Genomic DNA, 23,542 nt, shown 5'->3' on the forward strand with positions numbered 1-23,542 from the left:
AAATCGCTTTTCGCCCGATCTCTCAATGGTGAAGAATCACTTAATTAATTCTAGTATCCGAATCCATATTCAGATCTTCACCAAAATCGAATGGATTCCCAAAAATAAAAAAACAATCAAAATCGAACCAGTTTTTTGAGATTTTTTTTCACAAACAGACGGGTGAAAACAACCTCCATCCACATTCGGTGGAGGTAAAAAGCAAACGTAATAGGTGAAGTGGTGATGTTAGGAATGCAACCTCCTCCCATTATTCCATCAATTATGACAAAAATTGCCCTGATTTACATCGTTTCAATATTCTTCGCACCTTTCAGAAATGCATGTTGATTGGGGTTTAACAGTAATTTAAAAAAATTAATAATTTAACCTCATTTCAAAAGTTTTGAATAACCCATGTTTTTTCAGCAAGAACCAGTTTGTAAAACAATCAAAACCCAGGCAACAATGCCAGCACAGCTGGTTTCGTTTTTATTACAGGCCCAACACATTTACAAAAATACTCGCAACTACCCAAAATATAAGTAGCAGCATTTTGTCTACACCGACATGCATGTCCTTTTCCATTCTTACACATTCACGCCGCTGCATCCATATGCAGCATTAGACTTAACGAGGACACACAAAGTCGAACAAATTTGCGGAAAACAAGCGGAGGTGCAGCATCATGGAGCCAGGATGTCAATGAGATACGAGTCATCGACCAACCAGTAAAAAGGTCTTATGCAATTGCACGGCCGACACAAAATAAAGAGCCGTTGGTCTTTGTATACAGGTTTAGATCTAAAAAAAAAAAAAATGTTAGAACCGTACAAACACACAAACTATGTACAACAATGGAGAACTTAATCAGCTCCTGTGACAATTAAAACATTGAATTTTGCCAATAATAAGCTTTATCGTAGATTTACTAACCACAGCCAAAGCTGAAATAATAATTTCTACCACCAGTCAATATAACATTCATTTTTCTGTCCAGTAAAGGGTTCAGCACCGTGGACAGATGTGGACGTGTCTCCAGGCTTGGAATCATTCAGGCTGCAGTGTTGTGATGGATGCTACCTAACTGCATCCTACTGGGGTGCAGTTTACACCTATTAACCGTTGTCACCCCTGTGAGAGCTAGAGCAAGCACTGCTGCAAGTAGCAAGGGATTTCACCAATAGGCTCACGTGCTCTTTACCCCTCCGTGCACAAACGTATGGACTTTTCATCACGTCTGCAGGACCTTTAACCTTCGTCAAGAACGGAAATTGCAACTTATTTTGATCAATTATCAAAAAATGCAAGTCGGAACGGTTTGCAGCTCGCACCCCCTAAATGTGCACTTGTGACTGTGGCCTACCTATCCAAATGCTCCCTCTTAAATTACACAATGAAATCGTACCAGTAATCAATAATTTCGTTTCCCTCTCGTAATATTTGTCCTATCGGTGTTATTGATGACATTAACAGATGATGGGAATTGGCTGGCTTGACAAGAATTTAAGTGGTATTGCACATATTTAGTGGCAGGATAAATGCACAAACGTTTCAGTGGTTAATTTTAAAACATCGTGCTATGACCTTTTTGAGACATCAAGAACATTATTTTACGCCAAGAATTACAATGGCTCTGATGGACTTGTTGCTCGAAGGGACCAATTCGTAGTCGACCACCAGGGCATCGACAGACTATGTGGTGACCAACAATAAAGATGACCATGCAACCTCTTTCGGAAAATAGAGGAAGGAATTTATTACCAAGTCTAGTGGAAAATGAAGAGCGCAGACTAAATTTGAACTCTTGCTTGGATGTTGAGAGGTCACGCAACATCATGAAAATTGATTTGCGGTTCTATTATTGAAAACAAGCCTGTGATATTACTACTGTGACTCCCCGCAAGGTTCGATAGGAAAACGTGAACAGGTTCTGCACCCATGCTGATGAGGTTGCATCACTGTACCACCATGTAAAGTCTAGTGTGTCTTTTCTAAGAGGAAGTAACACCAGCTGAACATTTCGATGATGAGAAAGGATCCAACTGTTCTTATGGATCATATCAAGGGAAGATTATTCATTCTGACTGTTCCTTCTTGAGAAAACCACAATCGCATCAATTGGAAGTACAGTGGTTAACGACCATTCAAGGTTTCACCAATCTGCTTCTGCTAGCTTTTTTTTTTTTCAGGGAAAATATGGTTCGGGTTTGTCACAACCCGTGACACGTTTTGAGATTCATGTCATCTCTTCAATACGTTTCATTAATCCGAACGATGCATCACGAGCCTTGTGCCAGAATTCATGACACGAGGATAGTGAAGACTCCTCGTCCTCCAGATTTGACTCCCAGTGGCATTTGCTGTTCTGCAAATTGAAAGATCGTCAGGGCACTGGCTATACCAACGTACTCTTGGTATCTCATATTGGTGCTTTGAATGTACACATGAAAGATGACTCATTATTAACTGACCAGATCAGGATTATTGCCTTGCCCAGAGAAAGGAAGAGATCTTTGTGAAAGACTACAGGAACGTTTTAATATTTGTATATAGTGTTGAGGCTCGTGGAGGAGCTAAACCACAGAATCATGCGGACATAACAGAACGAGAAGAACAGTATAAAGAAAGAGGGGACACCAACAGCAGGATTGAGAGCCGAGATAGAGGGGTGTGGGAAAGAATAACAGCAAGGGGAGGACACAGGAGGTGAAACAAGATGGATACAGCTGCAAACTCTCCATAACAGAAGTGGAATGAAAACCTGGAAAATGTTTGGCTTGGGAAGAGTTAATGGTTATATAATGGGGAATGATCTGGGATGGTGATGAACAGCCAGCTGTCTTGAAGACCTCGAAGGAAGAATGAGATTGAAGAGAATGTGGACGGTGGTTCCACAGACAGGAAAAAGAGGAGCAAATGAGTGGAGGTGAGAGTCTGGATATTGGGAGTTTCACCAGAAGGGGATTACTGGCAGACCTTGTGCATTCTGCAGAAACCTGAGGTGAGGGATGCAGAACGGAAATGGCAGAGGATGCAAGACCAGAAAGAATATGGTAGAAGACAGACCACTGACATGTAAGAGGCCCATAAACTCACCTTCGTCACAGGAGATCCGAATGATTTTGAAGGCCTTGGTTTCCATAGCATGAAGCTGAGCAAAGTGTGAAACAGAGGCACCAGCCCAGAGGGGAGGGCAGTACTCCATCAATCTGCAGATGAAGGCTTTGTAGGTAAAGAACAGTTCAGATGTGGCAAGGAAAGACATTACATGATGGAGGACGTGACTGGTTTTGGAGGCCAACTTAGATATGTGGTTTGCCCAAGAAAGATTATAGCTGATATTGAGGCCCCAAGGTTTGAATGATTGAATTTCTTCAAGAGGATAATGAAGTAAATGAGAAGGTTTCAGACAGTGTTTTCAGAGAGATGGTGTGAGGATTGAAAGACATTCTAGTGTTTGACAGCTCATGATTCTATCAAGGTCTGAAGAGAGGGAAGAGGCTGCTGCATGCCTATCCGAAGGATGAGGGATGTTACGGCAGAGGGTGGAGTTATCAAGAAAGATAACGAGGATTTTCCAGAATCAGAAAGATCGTTCATGTAGATTAGGAATAGGACAGGGCCCAAAACAGTGCCTTGGGGAACTGCAGCCTTGACAAAGATGAGATGTAAGGATTCGGTGAGTCACACAGCTACGAGAGTAGAGGAAGTCAGTGTGCCATGTGTCGAGTTGCCCTTGGATGCCATAAGGCATAGATTTTGGAGAGCAGGATGGGGGTGCCTCACTGTAATGTCCAGACAGATGGCCTTGATGTAATTTCTGAGAATGGGGGCCTCCATCCATTGTTGGGAGAGTAGAATGATGCAGTCTGAATCCGAGGTGATGATCTGAGATCAGGCTGTTGCTTGGAGGGGAAGCTGTTGCGTCATTTTGCCGTTCAATAATCGAAGAAGGCATGTCCAATTTTGTACACTTACCCTCATCTCAACTTAATCTGTGATCATACTCTTCCTTGTCTCTCAACTAGCCACCTTCCCACTTCCAGCCACTCTGCTGCTCCTATTCCTCTCCCATGGATGTCATCAACAGATAACCACCACCTCATTCTGCATGTACTTAGTTATTTGCTTCAATTCCCAATTCCTCAGTACATTTGGTATTGGTAATGGCACAAATTATGTTACCAATGAAGCAATGCTACCTTCCTGTTTCATGCAGATGCTCAGCTATGAACAATTTCTCTGTGATATGAAGAACAATGCAGCATACGTTGGTCTTCCGTCAATCTGTGGTCATATTGCTTGATCCCTAATTATCCGCTGATCTATTCTTTCCCCGACACCAGCGGCAGTTACACCTCAAAGCAAACAGACTCCACACAGTAGATACATATTAATCAAAGCAACTAGTGCTCACAATAAAATACAAACGAGCATACGTAGACTAGAGGAAACATACGATTCCAAGCACTGTGCAGTCGCACAACACCAATTACCTGCCCCTGCGGCTGAATGGCTGAACAATATGTTGGTTCCTGACTTCCTGACTTTCCAAATCTACAACACTGGGTTAAGAAGAAGAAGTCTATTTCAAATCATGGCCACCAACACTCAAAACGTTAGCATACAAACAGGGAGATGCAGCGCAAGTTCATAGATATCCTGCTCCACTGCATCGGTCATTCGCATTCCACAACGGTTCCATTGCCCTTTGTCATTTCATTTTCCTATGGCTTTGGCAAGATGCTTGGACTATGGAATGGTACACTGGTACACAAGTGGTATTTATGGTACACAAGTTAATGTTTATGGTACACAAGTTAATTGACTCTTGAGGGGTATAGTCAATCAAACAACACAACGGGTCAATTTTAGTAAATTTTAACACAAGTTCGCAAACAAGTATCTTGGGCATCTGCGTGCATACATGGGTGGAATGATTATTCAGCTCAACACTATCTCAGGACAATGTGGTATTTCTCAGGGCAATGATGTATATTATCCGACCAAAGGTCATGGGACAGGCACACCAACCCCAATTGTGAGAAATTCCTGCAAATACAGCAGATTTGCTTAACAGCGAATGTCACCAACTGGCCAAACATAAACAACTAGAACAGCACGCAATAGAGAGCATACCTCCACCAAATGAACAGTTTACGTTTTGTATCCCACTGATAGGTCGCATCTGGATCCACACCTGAACTAAAATCTAATCAGCTTGTTCTCGTCACCTAACCAATTTACGCACCTAGTTTTGTCATAACTCGTCCATAACTTTTTGAGACATCCTGCTATATATCGTTTTTGGCCCGATCTCTCAATGGTGAAGGATCACTTAAATTATTCTATCTAGACACAGATCTTCACCAAAATCGAATCGATTCGTCCTAGTCATACACAAAACTTGTCCACCAACTTTCGTCTAAATCCGTCCATAACTTTTTGAGATATCCTGCTTTTTGTCGGTTTTAGCCCCATCTCCCAATGGTGAAGGATCACTTAAAAGATTCTACTAGCCGGATCCAGATCTGGTTCTTCCCCAAAATTTAACCAATTCTTCCTTGTCACACACCCAACCTCTCCACCAAGGTTCGTCCAAATCTATCCACAACCTTTTTGAGATATCCTGCTATATTTCGGTTTTGGTCCCATCTCCCAATGGTGAAAAATCACTTTAAAAATTATAGGAGCCGGATCCGAATCAGGATCTTCACCAAAATCTAATCATTTCCTCCTTGCCACATACGCCACCTTTCTGCCAAATTTCGTCCCAATCCGTCCACAACTTTTTGAGATATCTTGTTCACAGACAGACAGGGGTGAAAACATAACCTCCATCCACCTTTGGTGGCGGAGGTATTGAACAATCCCATTGCTCAGTTTCAGGCAACGAGTCACATAGGAAGGAGGGAAGGAGTTTAGAGTTACAACGAGTAATGGTGAGCATTCATCAGAAAGTGTGTACCTCAATGAAGACTATTTCAACCGTTCTAGCCATTCCGAACATCATGAAGTGTAACTACCACTGGTGAACATCAGCATTGTTTATTAACAAGGAAGACCTAGGGTGGTGCAAGGGGAGGAGTGAGGGGGAAGGGGAAACCAATCACCTGAAGAGGGAAGACAACCCTCCAGCATAGCCATAGTAAGGGAAACATATGAAAATCTGTTAACTAAATTGTTACCAAAAAATTTCTTCACCAATATGTTTGTAAAGGTGTGTAATAACATGTGTTAAAATGTTGAAGTTCAACTCCCGTGGGAAACCCAGAAAAAAAGCTGTTGAATTCGGGTACCGAAAAATTATTTTCGAGAATTTTTTTTTTTTTTTAATCGGCCCTTAAGTAACTTATGAGGGGTCAAATAAGGGTTTTTCATGATTCTGAGTTGATTGTTAACATTTATATTTCATCACAGACTCCTTTGTGGAAAAATAATTTCTAAATATATCTCATTTTCTACTTTGCAGGACATGGAGTCTAGCAATATGGATGAAGACGTTACTCCACCTGTGCTCAATTGCTTCATCTGTGCACGCTCGGATACACCAGCTGAAAGGCTCATACAGGCAACTCCAAAGGGATACTCAACTTTATTGAAACAAGCAGAAACTGTCGAAAATGTTACTGTTGTGGAACGTATGAAGGAGGCTCAAAAGGAAGGAAAACTGAGGTACCACCTGAAGTGTAAAAATGATCTGTACAACAACTTTGTTGCAACCACCAATAAGTCAGCTCAAGCATCAAAGGCAGAGAAAGAGTCATCAAAGTTGAAGAGAAGACGCACTACTTGTGAGTTCAGTTCATCAACTGGCTGCAGTTCTAGAAGATCACAGTCAGTTGACCTCCTGTATAAGGATGTATGCATTCTTTGCAACCAACCAGCCCAGCTCTACAAAAATAATCCAGCACAAGCTAGAAAGAAATACAGAGTGCCAGATAATTTGACTGCAGATACACTGAAGGCAAGCTTGCTGAAGACAGCACGGAGTCGCGGGGATGACTGGGGCACTGAAGTCACTGGACGCCTGGAAGGGATCAACGACTTGGTAGCAGAAGAAACACTGTACCATTTGCGATGCAAACTTATGTTTGCGAGAGGTGACAGTTTGTCCAAGACTGATGAGGAAGGAAAAAGGAAGAGAGGACAGAGGAGTATTGATGAGGAGCGAGAGGCAGTTTTTATTGAATTCTGCGAATGGTTAGACTCAGAATTAGAGCATGGAGTAATGAACATGGACCAAGTCCATGAAAAGCTGCAGGAGTTTGATCAGTCACCAGAGAAGAGCCTTTCTTATTCAAAGCATTGGCTAAAGATAAAACTTCTAGAGAAATACGAAGACACCTTGTATTTCACAACACAGGAAAGAAGGGCAGATGTACTCTGTCTCAAAGATGGCACCGACAATATTCTGCGAGTGCATCATGCTAATCTTGACCATGGAGATGAGAAGACTCAGATCATAAAGACGGCACTCAAGTTCATATCCAATGATATTGCCTTGATTGATTTAGGTCCAAAGTCATACCCCACCACACACAGTATGACTGACATCGATAGTCAGCTGACACTTGTTCCTGCAAGCCTTCAGATGTTCTTGAGACCGATTGTCAAGACAGACAAAAGAGTTGCCGTTTGGGGGCAGAATTTTATTAAGGCCTGTCGACCTCGGTCTGGAGTATTGCCACACCAAATGGGGCTTGCCATACAACTTGATCATAGATTTGGGTCAAAATGGATGCTCAACAAGTTCCACCGGCTGGGATACACTGAGTCTTACACGGAGACACAAAACTACAAATACTGCTTCCTTAATAGTAGGAGTGGAGATGATGTTCCAGATACTTCTGGCACTCTTGACACCATTGTGGAGGAAACCGATGAACAGATCAATGATGAGGTTGCGGTTGATGCTGCGCTTGAGGATCAATCAGTGATGACAGCCAAAGTGCCAGTTGCCTGTATGAGCCTTTCAGCTGGTGTATCCGAGCGTGCACAGATGAAGCAATTGAGCACAGGTGGAGTAACGTCTTCATCCATATTGCTAGACTCCATGTCCTGCAAAGTAGAAAATGAGATATATTTAGAAATTATTTTTCCACAAAGGAGTGTCTGTGGTGAAATATAAATGTTAACAATCAACTCAGAATCATGAAAAACCCTTATTTGACCCTCATAAGTTACTTAAGGGCCGATTTAAAAAAATAAAAATTCTCGAAAATAATTTTTCGGTACCCGAATTCAACAGCTTTTTTTCTGGGTTTCCCACGGGAGTTGAACTTCAACATTTTAACACATGTTATTACACACCTTTACAAACATATTGGTGAAGAAATTTTTTGCTAACAATTTAGTTAACAGATTTGTGAAATATCTCATAAAATGCCCTTACTACCAGAACAGACATTAATGTTTTGTTGCACCAAGGCTTGAGGTGACAGGTTTGGAGAACAATTGGAAAGTCGGGAAAACAAACAGCAATGAAGTTCATCAAACCTTACATTCTATGGAATGTCACCGTAGATCTATAGGTAGATCTATACGAACCCATCAGTCGTCAACGTATGAGGTCGCACGACCCGTGCACAAACAGGTGTCCCAGAGACTCAGACCATGGAAATGGGTTTTGTGGGGCAACAAGCTCAAGTACAGATTGTTAAAGTCTCAGGGCAGGGCCTGTGGAATGCGTTGGAATATTAAAATACAGGGTCAAAACACCAACTACACAATCTGAAAGAACTATACTGTGCTAGGAGTGGCAGAGCATCCCACCTCCAAATTATATTAGGTAATTAGGGTGAGGTTGCAAGCCGTGATTAAGGATTTCTCAAATAACCACGTATCCACGATTGTTACGCAATAATAAAATCCATGTCCCATGACTTTTGGTTGGCTCATGTATATACTGTACTGGGTTTATCATCCAATTGGTTTTAAGAGCTGTTCTAGCTCTTCCATGAGCCTCGACCACAATGAAAAAAAAAAATAAACAGTAGCGAGCAGTTGCATCACAACCCTTTTCACTCCTGAGATAGTGCAGTGAGTGAGCTGTGGTTAATTGTGAATTTGATACTTTCCAGGCCTATCTGGTGATGATGAAAAAAGGTATTTCTAAGGTGTGCATGCCATATTGCATTACACAGATAGGAAGCCAACACACCCCAGGCCAGCTCATCATGACAATCTGCACAAGCAGTACAAAAGTGTTGGGTTATCCCCGGATGTACCATCCCACAGCCCCCATGCAGGAACGGTGTAAGCGGGTAGAAAGGGCACAGATCGGTATCGAAGCAAACCAACAGAGGGACATGTCGGACGTCGACATGTTTTGTGCGAAACCATTTTACGAGAATTTACGGGTTCGCATTGCATTTCATCAGTACCTGAGTTTAGAGACAATATTCCGTTGCCTAACATTGGATGGAATGCAGAGTAATAAATAAAATTGTGTTTCTTATTTTAAAACCACCATACAGAGACAGCCTTGGTGGCTCTTCAGTGCAAATCTCTCTACTTTTGCCGTATTTTAGGAATGACAGCAGATGTGGGTCCCTGGGCAAAATTGGATCTTACTCTCCCTCCGATAACCAAACAATAGCAAGAGGCGCGAAGACACAAACACACCATTCAGCTTGGTCGTCATCTCTGGCACACCTCCAATTACCATTGGCTTTGTAGAGGGTGCACATTGGCAGCAAAACTACTGCCCTCCATTGTATGCATACTCAGCCTTATTATGCATCACCAGGACTCCGTTGGCAAAGTAGAAGCTATCTGAACGTGTGAGATATGGCCGAGCAATCATCTCTTCAACTGCAGAAATAACATGGGAGAGGGGCAGAGAAGAAGTTTGAATATTTGAGGGAGCGGATCAAGATGGGAGAAGTTACCATTGGAGAGGGATTAAAATACTATGTTGCCGAAGGTAAACAATTGATACAGGTTTGACACATATGTACATGAGAATGGGTGTGGGTGGTAATAAAACGAGGACAAATGGGTGCCGATGGCTGATGCAGCAGAGACTGCACGACCGCTGGTGTTAACTCACCGAGGGAGTCGGAGAGAGCAGGGAACTCGTAAACCTGCTCCACAGAGTTGCGCGAGTTTGGGATGCAAAAGCCAAAGTCAAAATCGAAGCTTTTCAGGAGCCGATCGCCAAAGTAATGGCGTTCGATCATACGGAATGCGGGCACAGGCTGGGATCCAACGGAGAATTCCACCCTTGGGTGGGAGGGGGAATTCAGGGAAGTGGAGAACACAATGTGGTTTGTGTACATAACCTCTCAATGTTCCCTCCTTCGGTTTAAATGGCTGTCGCCTTGTAGCAATCGTTTCACTATGCTAATGAGAACGTGTGGGTTTGGTCACACTTTGCTCACCCATCCTTTTGTTGTTCTCAGCTGAGCACTTTGCTCGTGATGCCGAGATTCCCGGTTCAAATCCCGTAGATTGTATGAGTACTATGCCCCTGTAGTATATGTTTAAAGTACACCAATGCCTCCTGATATACTTGTCCTGTACATGGACAAGTTCCTCCATCAGCTTTGGATCACAGCTTTGAAATAAATAAATTATTATACACGTTGATGGATAAATAAAGGGCACAGAGAGACAACAGGTAACAGAAAAAAATAGAACAATGCGATTATGTCGCCAATAAGCCTCCGCGTGGTCCCTGCACGTGACAATGGGTAGATGCCCTCGTTCACTGTCCAAAAAATAAACAAGTTTGATTTAAATCCCTTCAGCTGTTTTCAAGCATCCCATTTTCACCAGCCATGACAGGTTTCACATTGATCAGTGAAGCGGTTTCAGAGAAGGGATTATTTTTAATTATTGGCTTTCAAGCTAATATGGCTGCCACACCACGTGACATATGACCTTATAAAATGTACACTCTGTATATGGATGGGTAGGGGATCACGTTTGTGAAATTTCGTGTTGATCGGATAAGGTTTGTTTTTATATCCAAGATGGCTGCCAAATCACGTGACCTATGACGTCATAATTTTCAAACTATATGCAGCAATGGTGTTAGAGGACATTTATAAAATTTCGCATTAATAGGGTAAGCGGTTTCAGAGATATAATTATTTAACATTTTCCTTTAATCCAATATGGCTGCCACACCATGTGACCAATGATGTCATATATTTAATATTTCAATACAACCTTGTTTTTGTGATCAACTTTTAATAGCCATGCCTAGTCAATGACACGTAAAGTTTTGAATCAATCAATTTGGTGGTTTGGGAGAAGATGTTTTTTTAAGGGTTTTAGGTTAAATCCAATATGGCGACCAAACCCTGTGACCAATGATGTTAAAAATTTAATATTTCAATACAAATGGGTCATAGATCATATACAGTCACATGAAAAAGTAAGTACACCCCATGTAAAGTTTTGACTTTTTCAACATATTTCAACATATAGCTATTTGATCTTCATTTCAACAATATTGATAGATAAAGGTGATATAATATAACAAATATCATGACACATTTACATTTTGTAGTCCATTGTATAATTTAAATAAACATAAATGCAAATATCGCATGTGGAAAAAGTAAGTACACCCTTGGCTCTAATAGGTGGTATTGCCCCCTTTGGCAGAAACAACCTCAAGTTGACGTTTCTTATAACTGTCTACCAGTCTCTGACATCGACTGGGAGAAATTTTTGCCCACTCCTCCATGCAGAATTCTTTCAGCTGTGCGATGTTTGAGGGGTTTCTTGCATGCACAGCTCGTTTCAAATCCCCCCCACAACATCTCGATGGGATTTAGATCCGGGCTTTGACTTGGCCATTCCAGAACCCTCCATTTCTTTATTTTCAGCCATTCCTTGGTGGATTTACTGGTATGTTTAGGGTCATTGTCATGTTGCAAGGTCCACCTTCGGTTGAGCTTCAACACTCCGACAGATGGCCTCACATTATCCTCAAGCACCCTCTGGTACAATGAAGAATTCATAGTGGATTCTAAGATGGTGAGCTGCCCAGGCCCTGATGCAGCAAAGCTGCCCCAAACCATAATATTTCCACCACCATGCTTTACAGTTGGTATCAGGTTCTTGTGGTCAAATGCTGTCTTTGGTTTTCGCCAAACATGTCTTCTGGTACTATGGCCAAATAGCTCTACCTTTGACTCTTCTGTCCAGAGCACATTGTTCCAGAAGTGCTGGTCTTTGCCTCGGTGTTCATTGGCAAACTTTAGTCTTGCCCTGATGTTCTTTCTGGACAGCAAAGGTTTCCTCCTGGCACACCTCCCATGTAGATCAAATTTGTCCAGCCTCTTTCTAATGGTAGACTCGTGCACTTTGACATCAACAGTGGCAAGAGCTACCTGTAGGTCCCATGATTACATTCTGGGGTTCTTAGAGACTTCTTTCAGCATCTTGCGGTCTGCTCTCGGGCTGAACTTGCTGGGGCGGCCTGGCCTGAACAAGTTGGCAGTTGTTTGGAATCTTCTTCACTTGTAGATGATCTTCCGGACAGTCGAATTATTGATTTCAAATTGTTTTGAGATCTTTTTAAATCCCTTCCCAGACTCGTAGGCATCTATAAACCTTCTTTCTGAAGGCCGCAGAGAGCTCTTTGGATCGAGGCATGGTGACGCCGCACACTTCAACAACAAAGAGCAAACGAAACTAAATGTCTGAGGTTTAAATAAGACAGGTTCCTCCAAGATCCTCTCTGACGATGTTCGAATCATTTGCACCTGAGCTGGTGCACCTGATTCTAATTTTAGGTATTTGAAGTCGTGATAAATGTAGGGGTGTACTTACTTTTTCCACATGCGAAATTTGCATTTATGTATATTTAAATTATACAATGGACTACAAAATGTAAATGTTTCATGATATTTGTTATATTATATCACCTTTATCTATCAATATTGTTGAAATGAAGATCAAATAGCTGTATGTTGAAATATGTTGAAAAAGTCAAAACTTTACATGGGGTGTACCTACTTTTTCACATGACTACATGCAATTTCAGATTTTTAGGATAGGGTGATGAGGTGTACAGTGCAGAAACGTGTGATTTGTTACGTTGCCCCAACGGTGCGAAGTCGTAGAAATGCCGGAGTGAACTGGTATCGAACAAAACGTCCGGCAGTCGATTCTTCCTCAGCCTCACCATCATCCTCATCATCCTCAAAGGTCTCAGGAACATCACCTCGTCCTGCCGAAAAGTACCACCACGGAAACCCAGTCATGCTCGGACAGAGAGCGACAGACTTTAAAGGAAAATTTAAATTGCTGTATTTACTATTTATTTTAATCAACACAATTTAAAACCTATTCCTCATTGAGCCATTTACTTTCACATTGTGATCCCAAGGGGTTTGCACAAAGGCAAACCTAACACGTTGTGTTCTATATTTACACCGTAACTATGGCAACTGCCTGCTCATCCACGCAGGTAGGGAGGCATTGTCTCGGCCTTTTAATTAACGCACCACTTAACTTATTTCATCGCACGGGTGCACACAAGAACATTCGGGCAACGGTATTGATGCTCATTGTCACGAAGCAATAACCGTTTGGCCATTCATCGCACATTACCGTGGGGAGGCTTGGTGATCTCGAACAGAACGGTGCCAGTGTCCAAGTCCCGAATCTTGAATCTCGTGAACTCTATCCCAAATATGTTGTCTTTCGGAGAACACAAGTAACCTTTCAAACAGGGGAAAAAATCGAGCAAATGAGAATTTAATCGCCAAGAGACCGAGCACATTTTAAACATTTATTCAAATTATTGTTAGAATACAACACGGTGTGCACAGGTATGCATGTACATGCACCAAACTGAAATGTACACTGTGTAGGACAAAAACAGGTGAGTACAGGACAATCTCGGTGTCTGCTGTCCCACAAACAGACACTAGTACAGTACAAACTCAGAGTACACCGAGTTGCAAGCAGACATCGTGCAGCAAATTAACAATCATCGAGAAATATCCATGAAAGGGCAGAAATCACAGGAGGGAGAATTGCTTTGCAATACATGTCCTCTACTGATGTGGTGTTCAAAGTCCAAAGAGGGAATAACTGAAACATTGACGAAACGCACTCAAACTCGAACTTCTTCTGTAACTGATCATAATAAAGCCATGTACCAAGTTTCAGTTGAATATGTTAGAGGGTATGGGAAAAAAAGTCTGAAAAAGCACAGGTGGGAAGGACGGACAGACAGAAAGAAACTTATAGTCCCCTCCGTGAAACCGGTAGGGGATCAATAACAGCTTTTAAACAACCAAACCACCACTCTACTGAACAGTCAGGTTGAAAACGTACTCCCTTTTCTTTATACTAGGGCATTGCCCGTACTATATCTATATCTAAAATTATATCCCCCCCCTCTATTTACATGAAATGGTTTGGTCCAAAGCGAACGGCTTGCGAGTACGGTGACAATCCCCCCCCTCTATTTACATGCAATGGTTTGGTCCAAAGCGAACGGCTTCCGGAGTTTGGTAAAGAAATCGCCATCGCGTGCACAAACGCGCAGGAAAGCGAATGAATCGCAAATTCGGTTTTATTAGTTTTAAAACATAGTTTAACGCCAACATAGTTTGCAAACGTGAAATAAATGAATACGCTCTCAAATGTGCCATCCGAGGCAGAGTGTGTCCTCCACGTTCGGCACACGCGATCGTTCGCTGCTCTCTGATTGGTTGAATCGTTTTTTGGACATAGCTCGGTAAGTAATTGTCCGATTAATATGAAACCTTGAAAAGGCACATCCTCGGGTCCCCAGCAATATACCTGGCAAGTTAAAAGTATATCGGACCCGTGGTTGTCGAGAAACAGCGGTCACAGACAAACAGACGTACAGACGTACAGACGTACAAACGTACAAACAGAGATTACTGGAATTATAGATAGATATTGCACCTTCATATGTCACACTACCTTTTATTTGCATATTTCATTTTAAAACCCACCTTCATTAAAACAAGATATCTGAGATCGCAAAGCGACCGTCAAGAGTAAGCCTCCCCCGGCCAATGATGACCATATTATTTTCAGGCCGCCATTTGACCATATCAACAAAAGAGTGAGCTAACCTTTTGAAATTATATTTGGAAGCATTTAATGAAAACTGTAATCATGTGCATTCGTGTTAAAAATTTTAACATTTCCCCTTATGAAAAAAAAACAAAAAAAACATTCCCCATCAGCCGCATGCACATCACTTCTAAAAGCATCTTCCATGTATCACGCATAAAACAGCTGCACATACGCGTAAACCATTCCCCACCATGCCATTCGTCATTTGCAGTTTTTCACAGGCGTATTCGTGGTTTGCTGACATTCGCGACCATGTGCTCAGCGTATTCGTGGTTCTTCACGGGAATTTCGATTTTCCATTATTGTTACGTGTCTCCTCCCCAACCCCCTGGTCACGGTGTACCTCCGAACCCCGAGAGGAGCCACGGCAGAAAAATGTGTTATTCCGTGTCTAAATCAATATTGAAACCACACCAATGGTTATCAACAAACAAATAATGTGTTAAAAAATCACACAGGAATAACGATACAACAATGATAGCAATCAACAATACAATCAACACATCTTATGATGGTACCATCAGCTAGGGTAAGATAACTCACTGTGCTCCAAGTGAGTGAAAAAGAACACTCCCCAATGTCTCTATAACTCAAAGGTGATCACCTCCAGCGAGTGTCAGAGCGAGATCAAATCGAAACCCGAACCCCGTTCAGATGACGGGCCCGGTCACACTGCCAAAACAGCTCACAGGCGTAGGCGGCCGAAGCGGCATAAAGAGTCACGTGGTCCAAAACCATGTCAGGCAAACTCACGGAGGAATGGGAAATCCAAAGGCGCCATCCAGATATGAACGTTCACTGTTCAGTCGGCGAACCGCAAGTTAATCTTCAAACTCCGCGTTGCGCACACACATCCCTGACAGACGACAGGATGGTGACAGAACTGACACGTAGCAAAGACCTTTTGCGATGAACAAAGCACGAAGGTCAAAATGGCCGACGGCTCGTACTTAAGTCGAAACGACCCGGCGATGATTCGTCAGAATCCCAACGCCAAACCTGACCACGCAGGTTTCTCAATCCCAGTGATAACACCTATCGCAGGAATTCCTTTCAAGGAACTCAAAGTTCACTCGCGACTTTCGTTCGACAATGCTCGCTATGGAGCTTGAAGCGACTCGCTTCTTGACCGAATTCACTCGCCCGCCTCCTTTTTCTCCCTCTCCTCTTCTTCTTCCTCGTCTTCCGGTTCCCGATCCGGTTTCCTGTTTCATTTAACATTAACATTTTTACCTTGTGACAATAATAATGGCCATCTCCCTCAAACAAGAATAATAATAATACTACATAGAACCAGAAATGTTTCAAGGGGATGAAAACCACAACAACAGAAGTGACGAATCCATAACACTTCCCCCCCTCAAGAAAGAAAGTTTGAACGTAGTGAAAACTTTCTTTGTAAGCAAAATTCTTTAAACAAACAAAAGTAGACTCACACCCCAAATCATAAATTCCTGTGAGCAACAATAATCGATATTTCCCAAAAATAAAGCAACAAAACTTCAAACAACTTACAGAGATTTCCAAAGTTAATTCACTCTGGACAAAGCATCAGCAATGACATTGTCCCTGCCCTTTACATGCTCAATTTCCAAGTTGAACCCCTGCAAAGCCAAACTCCATCTCATCAACCTCTGATTTTTATTTTTAGTTTCTTTTGAATGAAGGTTAAGGGGTTGTGATCAAAAATCCAAAGGCAAACAAATCTATAGCACTTTTTCCGGGAGGCCGAGCTGAGAGCCAGGTTCCATGGTTGTTGGGTGGTGAGGCCTGGAAGTATTCACTACATGGACGCCTTTAGGAACGTGGAGTTCACAGTTAATCCATGTAGGAAAGTTCACTACATGGACGCCTTTAGGAACGTGGAGTTCACGGTTAATCCGTGGAGGAAAGTTCACTACATGGACGCCTTCAGGAACGTGGCGTTCACAGTTAATCCGTGTAGGAATCTTGGCTCGGCTGCTCCACAGCATTCAGTGCTTCAACTCTTCCTAACTTTCATAATAATCACAGTTGGACCGATTGTCGCTGTAGTCACGTGAATAGCGGTCCCCTTCTCGGCCACTACCCTGATAATCATCCCTTCGGGAGCTGCCGTAACTCAGGGAGCCTCCATAGTAATATCGACTGCGGCCACCACCAAAACTACAACTCCCACCCCGGGAGCCATAGCCACCCCTGAAACTACCTCCACGTTTTCCTCCTCTGTAGCCACCTCGACGCCTATGGCCTGCCTTCTCTACTGTTATGGTCCGACGCTCCAAATCCTTTTCTGCATCTTTGGCGTCCTTTGTGTTTTCAAACGTGACAAAGCCAAACCCTCTTGACTTTTGCGTCTCCCTGTCTTTTATCAGCAGCACATCCAGGAGCGGTCCATATCTGCCGAAGACAGAGTCCAGAACATCTTCCTTTGTGTTGAAGTTCAGTCCACCTACAAAGAGCTTGCCAACACTGCCTCTATGCCTGACTTGTGTGTGCCGACACTTCGTTTCAGGGTACATCCTCTTCTCGTCAGGGCGCTTCCTACTCGTAACACGAGTCGCGGTACAGGATGGAAAGATACCCGGAATCTCCTGCTCCAACTGTGCGGTGTTATTTTCCATACTAGGCTTTTCAACAAACATCGGGTTACCAGAAACTTGACCACCGGCCAAATCATTCCCGATAACAAAAGATACTCCCTCTACCGGAAGAGTGGCTTGTAACCTACGGTGACCGGTCCTGACACCAAATCAGACTCAAAATGGATGACGAAGTGGAGCTTTAACACAACCACCAACCCCCTGTAAACGAACACTAACACCAGTTGCCGTCTTCTCTGACAATGGCAAAATGCCCTCAAGCATCAAAGATTGATGTGCTCCTGTGTCCCTCAACACCCTAACAGGTCTCTGGTTAGTCAAGTCTCCTTTCAGTGACACAAACCCCTCTGAAATAAATGGTTTGTAACCCTTTTGAGGGCGATTTCTCACATTTGCCAATGCATTCGGAGTTGTACTAGTCTGACTCCGCTCCTGATTTTTCCTTTCCAGGGCATAACAGTGCGACATCAAGTGTCCAGGTTTCTTGCAAAAAGCGCAAGTAGGCCCGGAGGAGAAACTCATGGTTTGCCTCGAGCCCCCCGGAAGATAGGTCTGTCTTGGAACTGTAGTCTTCTGATCCCTAAAAGTCGCGGTATCAGATTTGTCCTCATAGTCCTCTCTAGGCCGCCCCCATGAATTTTCGTTCTCCGCACCAGATGGACCATAACTCCCCTGGCTAATTTTAGGCGAGAAGTTAGGTTTGTGGAACCCCATCCTGTGTGTCAAGGCATAGTCATCTGCCACGGTTGCTGCCTCATACAACTCTGGTACCTTCTTTTCCTCCAGATGTACTTTAATGTCCTAGTGGACACGCTGTTTGAATTCCTCCACGAGGATCAATTGTCGCAACAGTTTGAAGTCTTTCCCAACCACTTTCGAATCACACCACCGATCAAACATGGTTTCCTTCATTCTGGCAAACTCCAAATGGGTCTCACTCTCCCTCTTCCTGGCATTCCGGAATTTTTGCCGGTAAGCTTCAGGGACCAATTCATAGGCTTTGAGAATGGTTTTCTTCACCAACTCATAATCTGCACATTGGTCAATTGGTAGAGCTGAAAAAATATCCTGAGCTTTACCTACCAGAACACTTTGCACTAACTAACATGGTCCAGGACTCCTCAGGCCATTTTAGCATTCGAGCCACTTTCTCAAAGTGTAAAAAAAAAGTTGGCTACCTACTTTTCATTGAAGGGTGGAACCAGCCTCACATGCCTACCAACATCCCAGGTGTTCTGACTAGTTGTCGAACTAGCCGGCATGGATGTTACCTCTCCCCGTTCTTCCATTATTTGCAGCTCCTTGAGTTTAAGTTCCCTCTGACACTCCATGTCACGTTCCTTTAACTCCCTTTCGGCTCTTCGTTCCTCTGCCCTTTCCTTTTCTCTTCTTTCTTCGAGTTCCCTTTCAGTTCTCCTTTCCTCCGCTCTTCTCTCCTCAAGTTCACTTGCAGCTTTCCTTTCCTCTGCTTTTAACCTTTCCTGACTCTGCAGTTGCATCTCCATTTTCCGGAGCTCCACATTTTCTTTTTCCTTGGGTAACCAATCCAGGGCTACCTCTGTCTATGTTCCCTGTCCCACCAGAGATTCTACCACCAATGTCTGCATCTCTGCCTTCTTCATACTAACTCGGACCTCCAAGTTAAAATATCTGGCCAATATCAAGAGTTCCGATTTTTTTAATGCTTGGAACTGTGCCTCATTAGGGGACGCCGCAAACTCTCCTGCATCAAACACCATGGTGACTATTAGTTAGCACCTGTTAACCTTCACACAAAAATTTCCAAAATTTTTTGAAAAATTTGGGAATGTTAGAAAAATTCCAAATTTGGGAATTTTGGGAATGCGAGGGAATTCTCTCCCGGGCAAATTATCGGGGAATTTAATCCCGGATGAGTGTTATTAGGGAATTTAATCCCGGACGAGGACCCCGTTTTCGAGCCCCCGAGTCAATTGGACGAGCCCCAAATTTCTGTTACGTGCTCCTCCCCGACCCCCTGGTCACGGTGTACCTCCGAACCCCGAGAGGAGCCACGGCAGAAAAATGTGTTATTCCGTGTCTAAATCAATATTGAAACCACACCAATGGTTATCAACAAACAAATGATGTGTTAAAAATCACACAGGAATAACGATACAACAATGATAGCAATCAACAATACAATCAACACATCTTATGATGGTACCATCAGCTAGGGTAAGATAACTCACTGTGCTCCAAGTGAGTGAAAAAGAACACTCCCCAATGTCTCTATAACTCAAAGGTGATCCCCTCCAGCGAGTGTCAGAGCGAGATCAAATCGAAACCCGAACCCCGTTCAGATGACGGGCCCGGTCACACTGCCAAAACAGCTCACAGGCGTAGGCGGCCGAAGCGGCATAAAAAGTCACGTGGTCCAAAACCGTGTTGGGCAAACTCACGGAGGAATGGGAAATCCAAAGGCGCCCTCCAGATATGAACGTTCACTGTTCAGTCGGCGAACCGCAAGTTAATCTTCAAACTCCGTGTTGCGCACACACATCCCCGACAGACGACAGGATGGTGACAGAACTGACGCGTAGCAAAGACCTTTTGCGATGAACAAAGCGCGAGGGTCAAAATGGCCGACGGCTCGTACTCGAGTCGAAACGACCCGGCGATGATTCGTCAGAATCCCAACGCCAAACCTGACCACGCAGGTTTCTCAATCCCAGCGATAACACCTATCGCAGGAATTCCTTTCAAGGAACTCAAAGTTCACTCGCGACTTTCGTTCGACAATGCTCGCTACGGAGCTTGAAGCGACTCGCTTCTTGTCCGACTTCTCACCCCGCCTCCTTTTTCTCCCTCTCCTCTTCTTCCTCATCTTCCGGTTCCCTGTTTCATTTAACATTAACATTTTTACCTTGTGACAATAATAATGGCTATCTCCCTCAAACAATAATAATAATACTACATAGAACCAGAAATGTTTCAAGAGGATGAAAACCACAACAACGGAAGTGACGAATCCGTAACATTATGAATAACGAACTGGCAGAAACTTATCCTCCCCTTTTTCCATTGAAGCAATGCCCCCACATTCACAGCATTTTCCAGCAACATCACCCATGAATATTGGGGTCCTCGAGGTCCGACTGTTCAAGATATATGTACACGCTGATAAAATTTACTCCTCCCTTTTCCATAAATGTGTAGACCTCAAACATCCAAGGTCTCCTGACAGATCTCTCAAGACCAGGCCACTACCGATAAACCAGACATCATCTGTTTAACATAATCCTTCCTCCCACAAGACGTCCCTGACTCCTTCGTGTCTCTCCCTGGTTATTGTCTCATCCGGTTTGATAGACCTGAACCCCGTCCTGACAAATGGAGTCACACTGTACATCAAGAACTCCATTTCTCACCCTCACACCGCCCAAACCCCAGGAGTGAAGTTGACAAAAACGACAGTTGAAAAAAATTGCACATTTTGTAAAATTTGTGTTATCCATATTCTCATAAAAGGTTTATTGAAGATTTGATGACAAAAGCTCAAATGGTAAAAATTTCTGGCTTGGACACTCACTGAAGCTCAATGGTAAAAAAGTAAGGAAACATGGAAGAGATTTTTTTTTAAATCGTTCGTTCATCTTGCACTTGCTGTGTTCTACTGCGGAGCTGATAAGGGCTTTTCACCGTAATTAATAATTCATTATTTTCTCCATATACATTATTTGTCAATGACTTAAACTGATAATAATGCCCCCTATTTTCCAATGACATTAAAACGATAAGATGTAAAGCAATATGACTTAAACTGATCATTACTTGTACAAACTAGAATGGCACTCAGTGGAGCGCGTACCTCCGCCAGGCTGAACGGTTTACGTTTTGTACCCCACTGATAGGCCTGATCGGGATCTGGACATGAAACAAAATGGAATCAGCTTGTTCTTGTCACCTTACCAACTCATCCACCTAGTTTTGTCACAGCTCGTCCACAGCTTTTTGAAAGATCGTGCTATACTGTAAATATCATTCACAGCCACCCCCCCCCCTCCGCCCCCCTCCCCAAAATGGCTGTCTGCTTTCTTCTCTGAAACCACAGATACAATTTCAATGAAACCTGAACACAACCTTCATCACCTGTGATGTATCAAAGATGTACATGGCATAACAAAGACATCTGTTAAAGGCATAACAAATAGGACCATTGGACCGTAGCTTATCTGAGCCTTGGCAAATGTTGGAACCCAAATTTGGTATCATTCTGACTGGTCGGTCTGGAGAACAAGATTTTTGAAGGAATTCACTCGATTTTCCAAAAAGTTGACCAAGTCGGCCATTTGACAAAGTGGGACCAAAATAGTTATTTGCTTTCTTTTCAGAAACGACACACACCATTTCGAAATCTGACCACAACATTCATCACTCGTGATGAACTAAAGTTAAAAAAATAAAAGGGATAAAGAGAAGGAAGAGCACCAGATAAGAAGAGATAAGGAAGAGGAGGAGAAATAAGGGTGCCGAGAACAGGAGACGAGAACGATGAAGGGTGTTATAAAAGTACACATCATTACAATGTGTTATTAAGGTACAGTATTATTGCGTGCTATTAAAGTACAGCATCATTATAATGCATTATTAAAGTACAGTATTATTGTGTGCTACTATTAAAGCACAGCATCATTATAATGTTACGTTTGTGGGGATGCGGGGGGGGGGGGGGTACATGGAGTCTTAGGGACTCTGTATAGAATAAGATCGTATATGTGTTTCCATACTAGGGCTGGAGCTGTGCTAATTAGGTAGGGCTTAAGGATAACCCCCAGTGTGTAATTGCCCCAGTGATCTTCCCTCCGTCTTTATTACAATTATAAAAAGCCCGCCAAACAACAACTATAACAAATGGACTCAGTCGCTCAATCACCATGCTAACCAACACCCAGCACATTTTCCGATCGGCACGTAAATCCCGCCTCAGGACCGCCGACGTCATCTGAACATTCCCGAACAGAGATTGGACGCCACCCGAAGATGACTCGTAACGAGGAGGCCACGCCTTCGTGATTAAGTAGAGCTCGGTGATTGGACAGTGTGTGACATCCTGTGGAACATTCGAGAGCTGAAGGCAAAAATACGCCTCTTGCCATTTGCTCTCTCTCTCTCGTTCTGGCTCTCGTCTCGAGTGGACGCTGTGGTTTTGGGTGCGCTGGTGAGATGTCGGGGCTTTGGGACCTTTTCAGGATGGAGGAAGGAGGTGTTGGTTGATGGTGATGCTCTGTGGAGGAGGAGGAGGGGGTCGCGAGCGAAATAAAGAGGGATTCTGCCTGCTTGCCTCACGCTGGCGGCTTGGAAGTTGGAAAGAGGATTGACGAGAAGAGGAAGAAGTTCAAGGAATGTCAGAAAGCGAAGGGTATGGGGGCAGAAAAGGCAAAGCATGAAAGTTATAAGGCAGCCAAGAAGGCTGCAAAGAAAGAGGTAGCAAAGGCGCAGGAGGCATGTCGGAAAATGTTAGGAGAACGCTTCGATTTGAAAGAGAATCAGAGAGCGGAATTCAGGATTGCAAAGCAGATAGCGAAAGAGAGGTGTGATGTGATGGGGGTGAGTTGCTTGAAGGATGGGACAAATTGTTGTGGACCCAGATGGAATTAAAGGAAGATGGAAGAGATATATGGAAATGCTGTTGAATGCAGAGAATGAATGGGACGGCAACATAGAGAGTAACCCAGTTTTAGGACCGGCAGAGAAGATAACTGAGAAGGAAGTTGAGGAAGCAATAAAAGCAATGAAGAGTAGAAAAGCGGGAGGGCCGACGGGAGTTGTGGGAGATATGTTGAAGGCAGCGGGAAGTTGGGGTGTGAAGAGAATGACAATCTGTAATCTGGTGGTGAAAGAAGGCCACATTCCAGTGGATTGGGAACCGAGTA

The 23,542-nt window shown here is 43.3% G+C and overlaps 1 protein-coding gene across 2 annotated transcripts in view; it reads right to left on the minus strand.

The window, feature by feature from the left end:
* The window catches only part of LOC137425237 (protein unc-119 homolog B), a 50,247-nt gene that overhangs the window by 19,184 nt on the left and 7,521 nt on the right, over positions 1–23,542 (minus strand). For both annotated transcript variants that reach the window (XR_013623194.1, XM_068113448.2), the window contains exons 2-5: positions 13,558–13,668; positions 13,042–13,174; positions 10,037–10,209; positions 9,650–9,798 (exon numbers count right to left, since the gene is read on the minus strand). Coding sequence is in view for 1 of the 2 variants with exons in the window: in XM_068113448.2 (XP_067969549.1) it covers positions 9,686–9,798; positions 10,037–10,209; positions 13,042–13,174; positions 13,558–13,668 (530 nt within the window). In the remaining variant the exon portion in view is untranslated. The remainder of the gene's footprint in view (positions 1–9,649; positions 9,799–10,036; positions 10,210–13,041; positions 13,175–13,557; positions 13,669–23,542) is intronic.

The sequence above is a fragment of the Myxine glutinosa genome, chromosome 4, assembly GCF_964187855.1.
Source record: "Myxine glutinosa chromosome 4, kmMyxGlut1.1, whole genome shotgun sequence".
Lineage (NCBI taxonomy): Eukaryota > Metazoa > Chordata > Myxini > Myxiniformes > Myxinidae > Myxine > Myxine glutinosa.